General features: G+C 45.1%; 1 protein-coding gene across 11 annotated transcripts in view; it reads right to left on the bottom strand.

Annotated features, from left to right (window-relative positions):
* Positions 1-104: 104 nt before the first annotated feature.
* The window catches only part of LOC131103208 (disintegrin and metalloproteinase domain-containing protein 11-like), a 29287-nt gene continuing 14005 nt past the window's right edge, over positions 105-15386 (bottom strand). For 8 of the 11 annotated variants that reach the window (XM_058049283.1, XM_058049282.1, XM_058049287.1 and 5 more), the window contains 24 exons: positions 15057-15232; positions 12508-12584; positions 12331-12397; positions 10461-10543; positions 10301-10376; positions 10163-10223; positions 9774-9952; positions 9546-9617; positions 9309-9475; positions 9156-9240; positions 8264-8354; positions 7978-8029; positions 7469-7568; positions 7317-7388; positions 7156-7248; positions 6997-7077; positions 6810-6860; positions 6680-6743; positions 6493-6598; positions 5994-6113; positions 5744-5912; positions 5536-5647; positions 3175-3192; positions 105-2871 (listed from right to left, as the gene is read on the bottom strand). In XM_058049283.1, coding sequence (XP_057905266.1) covers positions 2549-2871; positions 3175-3192; positions 5536-5647; positions 5744-5912; positions 5994-6113; positions 6493-6598; positions 6680-6743; positions 6810-6860; positions 6997-7077; positions 7156-7248; positions 7317-7388; positions 7469-7568; positions 7978-8029; positions 8264-8354; positions 9156-9240; positions 9309-9475; positions 9546-9617; positions 9774-9952; positions 10163-10223; positions 10301-10376; positions 10461-10543; positions 12331-12397; positions 12508-12584; positions 15057-15232 — 2495 coding nt within the window. In that variant the 3' untranslated portion in view covers positions 105-2548. Of the gene's footprint in view, positions 2872-3174; positions 3193-4305; positions 4397-5535; positions 5648-5743; positions 5913-5993; positions 6114-6492; positions 6599-6679; positions 6744-6809; positions 6861-6996; positions 7078-7155; positions 7249-7316; positions 7389-7468; positions 7569-7977; positions 8030-8263; positions 8355-9155; positions 9241-9308; positions 9476-9545; positions 9618-9773; positions 9953-10162; positions 10224-10300; positions 10377-10460; positions 10544-12330; positions 12398-12507; positions 12585-15056; positions 15233-15386 lie in introns of all 11 variants that reach the window. The other 3 variants (XM_058049292.1, XM_058049293.1, XM_058049290.1) reach the window with 3 other exon arrangements.

Below are 15386 nucleotides of genomic sequence, written 5' to 3'. Positions count from 1 at the left end.
AATATTGATTTCTTACATATATAATGATGATTATTGTAGTTTTGTAATATTTCCAGGTTACATACCGTATACTTATATTGAGGTGTCAAAATATTAGAGACAGTACTGCAAATGAGAATAATTAGTATTTGAGATTGATTGACAGTTGTATCTAACCTTGTGGTCATTTTCTTCCTGTTAGCAAAATAAAAGTAAAGTCAGCCATCCCAAAATAATAAACCATAAACAAGAAAATAGTTGATATTTTTCTATTTTATTTCCTCATCACTTGCATCCATCCGCCCGCAATGGCTTTTTTTTTTTGTTTCATTTTTGTCTAAATTCAAAAAGTGTCTAAAAATATGTCGTTATTTTTTTTTGTTCTTCGAATGATTGATAGCAGCTTTTCTTCCACAGTGCAAAGCTCCAATCAACCAAGAGTCTCCTCATGCACACAAACATGGCAGTGTGGACCACACGGTGACCCAAAAACTCAAAGTGCTGACAAACTAAACACGCTAGCTTTGCCGGAAGCAGATAAAAATCTACAAAACAGCGTTGAAATCGTTTTTTTCCTCCATCTTCTCTCCGTACGATGCATTTAAACATTCAGCATAGCTTGCACATATTTACAAAAAAATTGGAATGAAAAAAACAGCCGGCGAGTGTTTTTTTTTTTGTCCTACGAGGGAAACGTTAGCATAGCATGTTGGCGTGTTGTCCCGAGCGTTTAGTAGGAAATCACATGAAAAGAAAAAGTCAACTTTTCTTCTACAGTGGAACCTCTGAAGTCCAAGAACCTGTTTTTTTTTGGTTTTTTTGCACATCCTCACTTCCTATCAAAAAGTACCGTTTTGTTTTTACCTTTCAAAATGTGTGAAAATGTGACTTAAGACTTAACTTCTTTTTACACTTTGAATACAAGGAGTTAAAAAAAGAGTTAGTTAAAACTCTTTTTATACTTGTAGAGTTAAAAATATCAAATAGAAGTCAGACTCTTTCACTTGATTTTTACACTGAGAAGAGAGTTCATGTTTAAAAAAAGAGTTTAGCTTAGTTTTACACTTTAAAGATGACAAAGATGTCCGGAAGGGAGAGTCCTTTTTACACTTATAGGAGTCAAGAATATTTATAAAAATGAGTTGTTTGAGTTAACTTCTTTTTACACTTACAAAGATGGTTAAAAATGTCTGAAAGTCATTCCCATGAGTTAGCATTGTGTTGGATAACATCTATTTTACGCTTCTAAGAGATATAACAATGTTTAGCTTCTTTTTACACTTGTAAGATGATTAAGAAAGTCAAGGTGAGTTCCGTGAGTTAGGATTAACTTCTTTTTATGTTGCTCGAGTTAAGACCGTTCAGCTCCTACTCCCACGTGTACGATGGTAAGGAATGTCTGAGAGTGACTTCCATGAGTTAGGATTGTGTTCCTTTACGCGTTTAAGAGAGTTATTATAAATTGTATTGTATTTATAAATTAAGTGACTTGTAGGTTGAACTTCTTTGTCGACTTAGCTGAGTTAGTTTTAGTTTTAGTTCATGGCAGTGTAGTTCTACATTGTAAAAGGTCTCATCTGGCTGGATGAGATCCTGCCCCCCTGTGGAGGAGTTGAGGTACCTCAGGGTCTTGTTCACAAGGATTGGTCCATTGCGGTGAAGAGAGAATGAAGAGAGAATGATGCCATACGTTCCAACCCCCACCTACAGTCATGAACTTTGGGTCGTAACCCAAGGACAAGATCCCGGGTACAAGAGGATGAAGTGGGATGGCTGGGCTCTCCCTTAGAGATAAGGTGAGACGGAGGAGAAGCGCTACTCCTCCGCAGTGAGAGGAGCCAGACGAGGTGGCTTCCCGGACATCTCCCTGGGGAGGTGTTCAGGGCACGTCTGTTGGAGAAACTATGTCTCCCAAGTGGCCGTGGCTGGGAAGTCCGGGCTTCCCGGTAGAAGATGGACGGATGGACTTCCTGGTGGGGGTAGTTTGATTTCAGATGTAAACAAGGGTTTTGTTTTGAGGGATGGCTTCAGAGGTTCTACTGGACGCTAGGAGATTCTACTAAATTAGTGGGACAACAGGATGCTACGGTCCCTCATGCGGATGACGGTCTCTTCTTCTGGTGGCCGTGAGACGTGATGATGGCAGCTAATCGCTAGCTAATCGCTAGTTAGACAATTGAAAAATGTTTCGTTTGGAGTCCTGCAAAGGTGACATTCTTCTTCGTGGTGGACACGTTGAAAAAGCTCCGTGGTGACGTTCACACATTCCTCTTTTTCTTTGTTTTTTGTTTTTTAAAAAGCGAGCACTCCAAAGAGGGAAAAAAAAAAAAAAAGGACAGAGTCAGTGGAATGTACAGCCTCTGGTCCCAGCATCCTTCAGGGTACCTGAACGCATCATCAGCTAGTTGGCAGTCAGAGTGATGACTTCCTGTCTTACGTGATGTGATGGCTGGTCCCTCATCAGCATTTTTTTTTTTTTTTTTTAACCGCCATTCCCCAACCTGCAGGCTGGAGGTCCAATCCCAGTCCAGTCCGGGTTCTTGGACCGTCGTGTCTTTAGGTGCTGTGTCTATTTGAGCAGTGGTCTAGGCAGGCAGTGCAGACATCTTAACTCTTCATCCTGATGATGATGAAGTTGTTCATAGCCACCGGGCTGGGAGGGAGACTCCGGTGTGTCCCGGACGGTGCGTGATTGGGACGGGGAGGGGGGGGACAAGATGACAATCAAAGCAGAAGAGGAGTGGAGAGACGGGAACAGGACTGGAAGACATCTTGTTGTTGTTGCTGTTCCCTTCTTCTCCAAGGTGGGAAAGGACACCGTTCCAGGAAGAAGAAGAAGACAGGAGTCGGCGGGACATGAAGACAAGATGGACATCTTATCCTCCACCAGATCTGGAGGGGGGGGACATCAGCCACAATATCAGGTACTATTACACAACATCACCAGCTAAATATACATATTACATGATAGGATAGAATAAGGATCTCTGCCACCGACAGAGACAAAAGGTCTCACTCCGTTCATGTCGTTGTTCTGTAGAACAAACAAACCAACGCACCCCCCTTGCTTGGAGGCACATGTCAATCTCTAAAGATCTTGTGACCGCGCCATCACGCATACATACAATATGTCATGTAAATATGGAAATCATTTCGATACACAGGAGGATGGGGCTCATGGTTCCAAAGTCATACCTTCCTCTCCGAATGTTTCTGCATCCACAAGCGTCCATGGGTGGGTGGGGGGAGGGTGGGAGAGAGGAAAATGCAAAAAGAATAAATGACAATCATTAATCAAAACATCTGGACTCAAATACAAAAGCATACAAATATTACGGATGCCTCCATTGTGACTTTTAACCACAACGTCAAACATCCTTTCATCATCCAGCAGTCCTGATGAGGACTACAGTGGAACCTCCGGGGGCAAACACGCACCCCCCCCCCCTCCAACCCACCCTTCACAAGTGGGCGCAACAATATTTCCAACGACGCAAAAATGCAAGAACCAAAGATGCTGGTTTAGGTTAGGATCGTGTTTAGCTTCTTTTTACACTTGCATGAAACTGTGGTGGTGAACTTCTTTTTACACTTGTTAATAAACAGATTCACTTTAAATAAAAATATAGAAATACACGATAGAATACTTGTTTTTTTGAAAGACTGTGGTGGTGAACCTTTAACATTTGTGTAACAGATCATGTATAAAACATGAGTTAACTGCAGTGGCTGGCTTCTTTATACACTTGTAAAATGCTATTTTTCAAACAAGGCCCGTCCATTTCATAAAGGCGTCATGGTGGTTTAGGAGGTTCCACTGTTAGTCCAGTCACAGCATGGCATGCAGCACAGCAAGTGGACCGTGGGTGGCGCTGTGGGGCCCTGAAACCTCCCTGCTAGCCGGCTCATGCACACATGCACAGACACTTACCTCTGATCCTAAAAGGATTCCAAATCGAGCGGATGTTTTTTTTTTTGTTTTTTTTTTTAGATGAAAACATATGTAACGTTGTTTTTACCCAATCGTGTGCTGAGCGTCCTTTTAGGCCAGAGGACACGGGCAAGAAGCATGCACAGGTGGACAAGTGCAGCGACGGCATCTGTTGTTTTGGCCTAAATTAGCAAAACGGCGGGAACTGTTGTGGAACTTGGCAGACTATAAAAAACTCCCGTGGTCTATGTGCAGCATGAAGACTCGTATGAAGAAGCAATGCTCTAAATACACCCCCCCCCTCCAACAAGCTTTAGTTAACAGTGGCCAAGTGGGCGGGGCCTTTCAGGTGGGCGGAAGCAGACAGGAAGACGAATGCATGCCAGAACGCTTACTTAAATCCCCATCCTGTGCCCCCTAGGACTATAGCTGCCAGGAGAATAGCACCCGCGATGGAACCTATTATGATATTGGTGCCACTCGGACCTGTGCAGAGGAAGGAGGGGGAGGGGAGGGCAGAAACATAACACCGCTATATAAAATAAAATAAACACACACACACACACACACACACACACACAGAGGACCGCATCAACGCTGGAAGTCAACTAGAGAGAGATGAAGGGAAGCAGGAAGACGTGGAAGACACAAAAACAAAGACAAGACACGTGAGGATGGCACAATGTACGTACACTGGCCACAACATTAGGTATACCTGCACAAGCTAGTGGCCGCCAATCGAGTGCAGACCTCCACCAAGGCCAAGTAATCTGAATTTCAGCAACTTCACTTGTCTTGAAATTCTGACGCATTATTCATTATAACGAGTACAAATGTGTATTACTGCAGTGGGGTAAGACTGCACTGCATCATATTGAGATGTTTCTCATACGCAATATAACCTAAATATCATAATCTCTCAGTACAGCACCACAAAGTGTTCGAAAGATACAAAAACAGATAAAAGAGACAGCTCATTACTATAAAGTAGTCTGAAAAAGTCTAAAAAAAAAAATCCATTTCCATACAGTATGTGACATGCATATTTACTAAACTACAGCGACATTATTATCAAAGAAAATTCCGGTAATTAATTTACTTAAGTATCCCATGTTATCATGAATGTACATACCATAACACACTGTTTGTGTGTTACACCACTTAGTTTTTATAGGTGTTTTTTATATATTTCACAGAAAATACATGAGTTCGTGTCTCACATAACAACTGTGGATGATAGGAAAAATTCCCAAAAAGTGCAGTTTTCCTTCAACTCATAGGGATGACTTTATACTCTATATTTTCCTAAGCACTTTTTGGTGCTTCATTGTTACGCATCGCAACTCTAATTACATGCTAGGGCAATGGAATGCATGAGAAATGCCTTGTGGGATACATTGTGGTTGTTTTTGGTCACATTTATAGCTATAGAGTGATGATGAAGATGAAGAGCATTAGATTCTGCAGGTGTACCTAATAAAATGACACGTCACTCACACACACACGTACACAAAGACTATAATCTGAGACTGTTCTTTCCCTCGGTACACAGCGATGAGGAGTAGAGGCAATGAGGGGGGGTGGTTTTACATTATGGGGGGGGCAGGACAAAGGAGGAAACAGACCTTTTTTCTCGGGGCCGGTGGGGACAGTGGGTTCAGGAATGGGATCGAACACACTGCAGTCCTTGCCGGTGTAGTCTCTGTGGCAGATGCACTTCACCTCGTTGCTGCACGTCTGCAAACGGGACAAGATCACTGTACTGCAATCAGTACACACTTGTGTGTACTTTGGTGGGTATATGAACACAACGAAACATCAAGGTTGTGTCACCCCGTGGTCGGAACAGATGCGCCCCGAGTTGGACCCAGCGCAAGTGCTGAGGTTGAAGGCCGCCATGGGGAGACAGCGTCGCTCCAAGCACATCATGTTGGGCCCGCAGGGGGTGCCGTCCTCCACGTAGCCCAGGTCCGAGCCGTCCTCCAACAGAGCGTGGCCGCCTCTGTTAGGAACAACACGGCACTTTGACATATTTGCCCTCACCATGAGTTACAAAGGGGGTCCAAAATGAATCCCCACTCACCGACAGTCCAGGTACTTGTTCTGGTGGTAGAGAGTGAAGCTGGTCACCTCGCCCTGAAGGTCCCCGTATTTTGGCTTTGTGGTGATGTTGGCGCAAAAGAGGAATCCGCACAAAACATCCCTGAATACAACAAAAACTGAAATGTTATGTTATTCATATTCGCTCTAACAATCTCGATCCAGCAGATGGCGATCTTTCAAAAAGTGCAAAGCATTTCTTGCAGAAAATACAGACCCAGCAGTTTTATAGTAAAACCTGGCACAATGTCTCTAGTACCATTATCGGATTAAAGTAAACTTGTGATTGTGTCCCTGCTGACTCTCCCTGTCCTTGCACAGGATTCAAACCTAAGTTAACACAAAAGCGCCATAGGGAGGGTGATTAAATTCTGTTTAGCAACAGGGGTGCTGCACAAATGTGGAATTGCTGCACCTGCTGGGCCGGCTAACGTTGTATTTATTTGACTTGCTGCCATCGGAAGAGAAGTAAGAGCTCTCACGGCTTGTTGCACTGCAGCCAGCCTTGGCCGCCGGGACCCCGACCACAGTTCCCTTTGTCCGTCCCCTCGGCGTTGAGCTTGTCATAACAAAACCTGTCTGCTGAGTCTTGACAAATTAGAAAAAGACAAAAAAGTCAGAGTTAAAAGCGATGCAGGGAGAAAATTTTGTGACTTAATTAAAACTTACTAAAACCCCAGAGTCCTCTGCACTGCCCGTCCCGAGTCCGACATCGCCCGCCGTAGCAGCGACCCTGGGAGACAAAAAGAAAATGAAAGGCGTCGGAAAAGTGAGAAAAGTGGCACAAACCTGCACTTACCTGATTGCTTTCACACGTGTAGCCATCCAGCTTGTGGACGTTATGAGGACACTGCAGGAGGGACATACCAGCATACATATTTTGGATATTAACCACCCAAAACACAAGGTATCTGCACAAGCTAACAGCACTCAATACAAGAACTGATGCCCCTATGTTGTAAATGTGAATATACCATAAAGAATACCTGGCTTGAGTCTCCCGTGCATGTCTCCGGGATGTCACAGTCGTTAACAGCCTCTCGGCACACCACACCCCTCTGCTCGTACTGCTCGTGTTGAAGCAAACACGTCTGCTTAATGTTCAAGTATCGATTAGCTGTCGCCCTCGCATAAAGCATACGCACCTTACAGCCACTACAGCACAGGCCGTTACTGCACATGGCATCGTGGGTGAGTGTGCATTTTTTACAGCAGGCCCCTCCACTGCGGGCGCACTCCTGAAAACATAAAAAAAATAATATAATAATATCCTGCAGGGAACGGTGTCCTGTATGGAGATACCTACCACCTGGGATCCGCAATCACACTCTTCCCCTGGCTCCACAAAACCATTTCCACACTCTGGAGGGTCCAGCAGCTGAGGAACACACACAAGTCTACTTAAAACACAACGCAGGACGGGATCCTCACATCCCACGCGCCCACATGGCCCCTCACCTTGTTGGGCTTGTTGAAGAGGCAGCTGCCGCCCCCCTGGAGCAAGAACTGGATGTACTCGTCAACGCTGCAGCGAGAGAACTTTCTGGGCAGATAGTATCTGCATTAACGAGCACAAGGCGCGTTAAAAAATGGAGATGAGTACAACTGACGCATTAAAAAAAAACAAAAAACAGCAGAATGGTACACTGTGGTGGGTGTTGGTGGTGTCATGTTACAAGCTGACAGAAATGGAACCATCTGTAGTAAAAAAAACACTCAAATGAATCAAATGGTGTATTGTACCATCTGGTGGAAGGAGGCAAACAGCTCTTTTGATTCACAAAGTGTGCTGGTCTGGTGCACGTGTCTCTGGTTTCTCGGACTACATCCACACATAGACTGGTGCGGTATAGCTTTAAAAGTGTTTATGTTCAAAGCATGAACAAAGTCACTTCCGGAAAAGGGATCTGCAAACTGTGTTTTGGAAATGCTTCACTCTGGCAATGAGAGAACGTAAAGTGTCCTACCCTGTGTCCTCCATGATGCAGCCTAGCCAGGTGTCGGGACACCTGCAGTCTCCTGTGCGCCGCAAAAGGAAGATGGTTTCAGAAAAAGTGAGCATAAAGCAGCAAGAAGTGTCACAGCAGGACCAGAAAGGATGTGTGCTCAGCTCTTGTTGATTGTTCAGCAATGTTCCAACAAGCCTTTGATGCAGGTGACTTAGCAGTGATGGAGAATTACACAAAAAAGTGCTGGTGGAGGGATGTTCCCGAAAAAAAAGTATTGCATCCCTGTACCAATGCCCCCTCTCACCTGCAGAGTTGCGTGCATTATTCCATCTCATCCCGATGTTCTGGCCCAGGCTTTGGCACAAAGTGATGGCCATGGCGCCAACATTACCAAACTGAAACAAAAAATATACACTATGTATCTACAGTATATATCACAGTGGAGCACAGGGGTGTCCCAACGTGTTCCTCTAAGGGTCACACACTGGAAAAGTGGCATTGTTTCGTTGTATTGTTACAATGTGGCACACAGGGCACTATGGACAATGCTAGCAGGTCTAATGAACTAAAATATTCTGGGGGGGCCACATTGTTTTTCCTTCACTATTATTACTCTTCATTATTATTATAATTTTTGTGAACTGTAATGTCAACACAATGCTGTGTCATAGCTTCACGTTTACCTGAAAAAATGGTGTCATACAGTCAGAAACAAACAATGTATAATATGTTTATGCTCATCAAAAATCATAATAATGTAATAATGTATTGTAATAATAATAGGAGCACTTACATGTTAATTTCAGGGGCTTTAATAATGAAAAAAAGTAAGTAATAAAAAAAAAAAGAGTAAAAAAAGAGTAAACTAATGATAAGAGATCCCAGCGGGACACTATAGGAAGTTTCATTGAATAAAATACATAAATCTCAGGTTGTCTACAGGGTAAATATGCATATGCAAAATATGCAGTCAAAGAGCCTCTACAGTCTTCCCTCGTTTATCGCTGCCGTCTCCATGCAGTGTGAAAGTTAATGTAAGCTAACATCATGCCTAGTGACCACGATACCACATACTGTAACTTGTCTTTCAATATTTTTGGACTATACACAATCAACCATGAAATAGTGATGGATTATTTTTTGAAAACAATATAATACAACGAAGGACGACTGTACTGTTTCAAGTTTGAATTCACCTCGTTGATGCCCCCTCCCCTCGTCGACGAGCACACTCCTCCCGTGTAGGCCGTCCCGCTGCGGCCGCTCTGAAACGTGCGCCCTCTGCGGGCAAAGTCATCAAGTTAGCGCTGAAAGACAAGAAGGCGCGCTCAAGCAGCTTGTCCGCTCACGAGAAAAGCTGGACAACATCGCTCTGTTCCCTGATGTTGTCCCTCCTGTACTTCATGAAGTTCTGCAGCGTGCTCAGAGGGTCCTCCACCACCGGCACCATGTTCTTAGAGGTCCACGTCTCCATGGCGACCAGCACGATCCTCGTGTTCAGCTGCTCCTTGTAGATCTGAAAGAGGAGTTGTGAACATCTGGGTGTGTGTGGGGGGGACGGGGAGAAGAATGACAATCCAACATACCGCATCCGCCATGTTGACCACCGCTTTGGCAAAGTTTTTAGTTTGGCTGCCGGAGCGTCGCAGCTGTACAATCTGTGAGGAGACAAAGAAGGTGGATTGCATGCATTTATGCGCGTGTCTCTCAATCAATCTTTGCATTCAGAATGTCTCCACCAGTGGGCCACGTGAAGAATAGACCACAATGCACCCCACTGGGCATTCTCCAATGACGCATAAGTGTTTGCTGACCATGTCGTTGTCGTTGACCACCATCAACTCGATATATTTGGTCTCGGTCTGCACAGAGGGCCGGCGAGCAAAGCGTTTGGATCGTCTCAGCGGCCCAGACGCCTGCTGCTGCCCCCCACTTTGGTCCAGTCTGTCTTCATCACCTCCTCTGCGGTCCCACTCGCCGTCCTCTGTGCAGTCTGCACACACACATAACATTGCAGCTCACTACCAAAGTCGGTAGGAAAGCAATTATCACCCTGTCAAAATTAGCTAGATATCATTTCATCTTTTTAAAATGGCTATTTTTCAACTATTAAATTAGTATCAATTTCACATGTAATGAAACTGCCAGTTGCGTGTATTAAACTTGGCCCACCGTCAAACCTGCTGCAGATGTACCTGCCTACCTGCACAGTGGGGAGACAGCCTGAAATCAGGCAACCTGTGGATCAGGTGGGCGCCATTTTCCTACACAAACAGGCGTCATTAGGACCGTAAAATATATATATATATATATATATTGCATATAGAAGACTGACATCCACCTCGATGTTTACCTCATTGCTGTTATTGTGAACTGGCTCAATCCCGTAAGAGAAGACGCCATCTGAGAACATTCCGCTATTTGGAGAAAAAGAGAGTTGAACGTAGACGTAAATATGGAACAAAACGAATAAAGGTTAGAAGGGCGGTGTGGGTGCTCACCACAGTCCGTGGCAGGTGGAGAGGGCGGCCCAGGACTCTGGTACACCTCTTAACCTTCCCTGGTAGTAGCAGTGTTCCCCTCCCTGTGGACACACACACACACACACACACACACACACACACACACACACACACACACAGTGGTGTTTAAGCATCAGTGACACACACACTGCTACTTCACAGCTTGTCGTGATAGGTCAAAAGCGGGGACTCTCACATCCTCAGCATATGCAACATCTCCCACTGTGGAAAGTACTTGTGACCTACTTGTGTCCTCTGCTCGTCTCCGAATGACAACTGAGGTGGAAGCAGACCCCTTCCTGGAAGTAGCGCTTTAATAAATCAGCACAGGAAGTCACCTGGCAGACCCACCTTCACGTACATAACTATGAGGCGCACCAAAGGCCATGATCACGCTATTGTCCACAAGCTCTAAAGTACAGTACGTACATTTAGGATGTACAAAAGGGACTAAAAATATGCTAAAATTAGGAATCTATCAGTCCAACGTTTACTATATTTTGTTCATTCTGAAGCACATGTGGTCAAATATAAACAATACTTCAATTCATTCATTCTCTTCCTACTACAGGCAATTAAGTAAACAACCCCAAAAAGGCTTTGATGTTTTCATCCCCTTTCCAAATAAGGGCATATTATAATACATGATCTCTTTAAATATTTTTCTTTACCAGTTTTTTTCTTGCGTGCAAGACAGTGAATGACAGGTAGCGCTGGAGCCCAGGCCATCCAAACAACCTCAAAACGAGACTGCTGCTGTATCCCTCCAATGGGGGGGGGGGGGGGGGGGGGTATGTTTTTTTTCCCCCCCTGAAGAAAGGCCCAATTCAGTGACGCACGTCCCTGAACGCATCACGCCTCCCACGTCCTGCGGCGTCCCGAGCATCACGTGATGCCTCCGTCAAGCGGCGCCACAATCTGGCCTCGACGTAGGACTCCATCCCCGGCGTCCCTCCCTCCCCTTCTGTCCATCCATCCATCCATCCACTCGGGAGCACACGGGAATGCTTCATCTTGTCCGAGTGGAATTTTCATTCCCATTTTCCCTCCTCCTCTTCCTCCTCTCCTGCTAGCAACACGCAGCTCTTCTCTCGGTCGTCTCTCATTCTCTTGGCTGCCAAGAACTTAATGACACTGCTGAGCTAACTGGTTGCCATGGAGACAGACTCGCGATTGGTCAGGAGGACCGAGGGAGAGTTTGGAGCATGCTGAGGGGGGGAGGCAGCGGTAGGTGGCTCATTTGGGCAGCAAAGCACATTAGCATCCCTCCTGGCTACCAGAACGCACTTTAAATCCTCTGTGAGAGAAGATGACATCCCGGAGGAGCAGGTGCGTTTTTTTTTGTTTTTTTTTACCTTTTAGGCTACGAGTATGTCTGTGACACCATGCTTACGTGGCAAGCTACTTCTGATGTGCTTTTTCCAAAAATAGACTCAACTCGTTGGCGCGAGAATGAAAATAAATGTTCTTAGAATAGCACTTCTTGATATAAGCCGAAAATAAACGCAGCAGACACCTCATTAGACACACCTGCACAAGCTAACCAGAGCTAATGTCTAGGCTGCTGCCTTGATCGACATGTCAGTGATGACATGCACTTTTTCCCCAGAAGATTGTCGCACTGTACTGCTAACAGCCACATTTTTAAATTGGAGAAACACACAGATTTTGATTGAACATGGTGTAATAAGCTGTGTATTCATTTTCCAGGTTACACTCTCCAATGGACCTGCTGGCTTGGCTTGCTAGCATGCTTGTTATGGTTGTAGAGGTGGTAAACAACCTATTTCTAATGTTTTGATACACTCTTTCCACGGAAAGCCACGATGTCAAGTGATGTCACTCTTACCACGGACTGCGAGGGTCGTCCATCCTGCATGAAGTGGCGCTCCACATAGTCCGAGGACAGGAGGTGGCTGCGGAGAAAGGACACATTAACGTACGAGTGTGTACACAAGCACTAATGTGAACATCTGCAGCGATTAGGAGGCGGCACGTGCAAACAAACGAGCGCAGCATTACTAACTGGTTTAGCTCCAGGTCCAGCGTGAAGGTCTGTCCGTAGGCTTCCACCTGGAAACAGCTCTGCGCCAAGTGGACGGGCTACAACAAAATGCAAATAAAAGAAAAATAACCAAGGAGACGGTCTGCTGATACATCAAAGACACAACAAAAGAATTCTATTCAAGTGTGCCACTTTGCAGAACCCACAGCTCCATGAATAATGCAAGAGAATCAATAGCGCTTTGAAAACATCAGCACATCAACTACTATGACTGATCAAGTCTGCACTGACCCACTGAGTCAAGCTGGAGATGAAAGCAAAAGATGGATGTGCTTGTAAGGGAGAACTTGCGCTGGACAGAGGCCAGGCATGGTGAGGTGAGGAGGAAGTCGGGTCAGTGGAGAGAGAAATGAGGTGCAGAGGAAACAGACAAGTTTTCATTTTATGCAGCTCAGACTGCAGCAGAGCAGCTTTGATGGAGGCTGCACTGACTCACTCGCCTTTTACAATAAAATGCATCACTGCACGCATAAAAATATAAGGGAACTATAATGGCACTCAGTATAGCAGGGATCTCCTACATGTTACACCAGGAGAGACGCTTGTTTTATTTATAAGACTGGTCACGTTTTACTTAAAAAGCAGATCTCCACTCAAGCAGGGAATGTCTTTTTGTGGTCATGTGTAGTAAATGTCGGAAATTAAATTTGGAGATTCAGTAAGAAATTAAATATAGCAAAAAAATGTCATTTAGGAGGAGAATCTAACTAACTGTGCCTTGTCATGCTAGCTAAACAATGTACAGTACAGTATATACACTGCATACGCCAGGCAATACAATAGTTAGCAAAGCGCTAATTAAATTTGGAGATTCAGTAAGAAATTAAATATAGCAAAAAAATGTCATTTAGGAGGAGAATCTAACTAACTGTGCCTTGTCATGCTAGCTAAACAATGTACAGTACAGTATATACACTGTATATGCCAGGCAATACAATAGTTAGCAAAGCGCTAATACTTTTCAGCTTCTCCTGTATTCTACTACAAGCTGTTCAAATATTTTACACTTATTTGCGTACCTTATTTGGCTAAATAAGGTAACCAAAATACAATAAGTGTCTAGTGGGTGTATTTGAACCGACTAACTGTTAGAACTTCATTAACTAGCTAATGCTCAGGAAGTTAGCATGTCATCATTTCATACAACTGGGTGGTTTTTGCTAAACCCCGCCGCCCTCTACTGTTTTGGAGTAGGAACTTGAGTATAGAGTGTTACTGTCAAGGGTGTCGCACCTTTGTAAATGTAAGGATACGGATACATTGTGTACTTTAAAAGATGAATAAGCAATCCAAAGTGGGTCAAGCTATGCTAAGCTAAGACATCGTAGCTCTGTGTCACAGGGGACAAAGTCAATATAGTTAATAGCGTGATATATAATAATATATCATATCAACAACAATATGCTAACAGCACCAAAACAGACAAAAACGTGCCCTGGTTTAGTTAGATCACAAAAGGCCCAAAAATCGCTGCCTCATCAGTTTCCAATACGGTGTGATGTGACATGAAAGGAAGAAAAAAACATCCCCTCCGTTTCTCAATTTCTCTCAACCCTCAAAACCCCACTTCTTTAATATTTCAGCCGACAAAACACAGCAAGTCGGGACAAGCAGGACTGAGATTTGACAAAACCGTGGTCCTCCTGGATAGCGTCATTTTCACTACACCGCTCTGCTCCGTCATGTGACAGGAAGTAGCCTCCGCTCTGACCCCCTCGGACCATCGGATCTCTTTGACGCTAGCGAGAAGTGTGACGTTCACATGGACCTGCTCTATAATTAATGGGGACATACTTCAACACGCCACTGAATAAATGAAGCCGCCGGGAGCCCCAGCAGGGCGGCCGGATGATGGGATGTGACGGCAACAGAGGCAAACACGCACGCAGAGCGATGTGCAGCCAAGCTTGCATGCAAAGCGGGTCAGGAGGTGTTACGGTGCCGGCGGAGGCAGAGAAGCTCTGACATTCTGGAGTGGGTTGGTGAGGAAGGGGGGGGGATTCTCCTTGCCTAAGTGGGTCAGAAAGCACAGATACAGGCGTTTGCCGCAAAATGCCTTGCAGAGTCGGGCCCCCCCTGAGTAGCTGCAGAGAGATGTTCTGCACAACAAGAGGGAGACTGACAGCCTGTCTTGACGCCGTCACGCCCACACGCGTCAAAGACGGACGTGCAAACGAGCGCGCCTGTGTCCTGTACGTTCTCCGACAACTCCAAACTGCTGCCGTTGCTGACCATCATCTCATGAGTAAGACAAACGATGTCAAGGCAGGTGTGACACGGGTGGAGACATCCAATACCAAGCTGGAGACGCTGGTCCAGATGTAACCATAGGTGTTGACATACGGTGTGAAAGAGGTGGACATGGAAGATAACAGTAGGTGGAAGCATGGAAGAAATTGGTTGACATTGTTGGTCCTAGAGTCAAGACCAACTGATCTACATTGAGATATGGATGGAGACGTAGTAGGTGGACACATACTGTATGAGCCCCAGGCTGCGTGGTAACTCACCGAGGTGTGTCGTGTGTTGTTCTTCACCCTGGTATCAAGGTACCCGTGAGCCAGTTCCTCCTCAGACTCGATCCTCCATACCAGACGTTTAGGATAGGTCACCTGGGCTGCCGTGTCGCTGCCCTCCGTCTGCCCGGACCGGGAGGACCCGTCCCACGTGCCACCCCCATCTTGGCCTGGGTAAACATAAACAAGAGAGACAATATTAGAGAGCAAGCTTGTTTGGAAACACTGTTGGATATGCAAACAAGCATGAAAGTGGAAGATGTTTCTTTTCTCGCAGAAGGCGTCTGATTGTTAGACTGCACTTGGCAGAAAATGACACCGAAT

Source organism: Doryrhamphus excisus, chromosome 15 (genome assembly GCF_030265055.1).
Source record: "Doryrhamphus excisus isolate RoL2022-K1 chromosome 15, RoL_Dexc_1.0, whole genome shotgun sequence".
Classification (NCBI taxonomy): domain Eukaryota; kingdom Metazoa; phylum Chordata; class Actinopteri; order Syngnathiformes; family Syngnathidae; genus Doryrhamphus; species Doryrhamphus excisus.
This window is presented reverse-complemented; position numbering and strand designations above follow the sequence as displayed.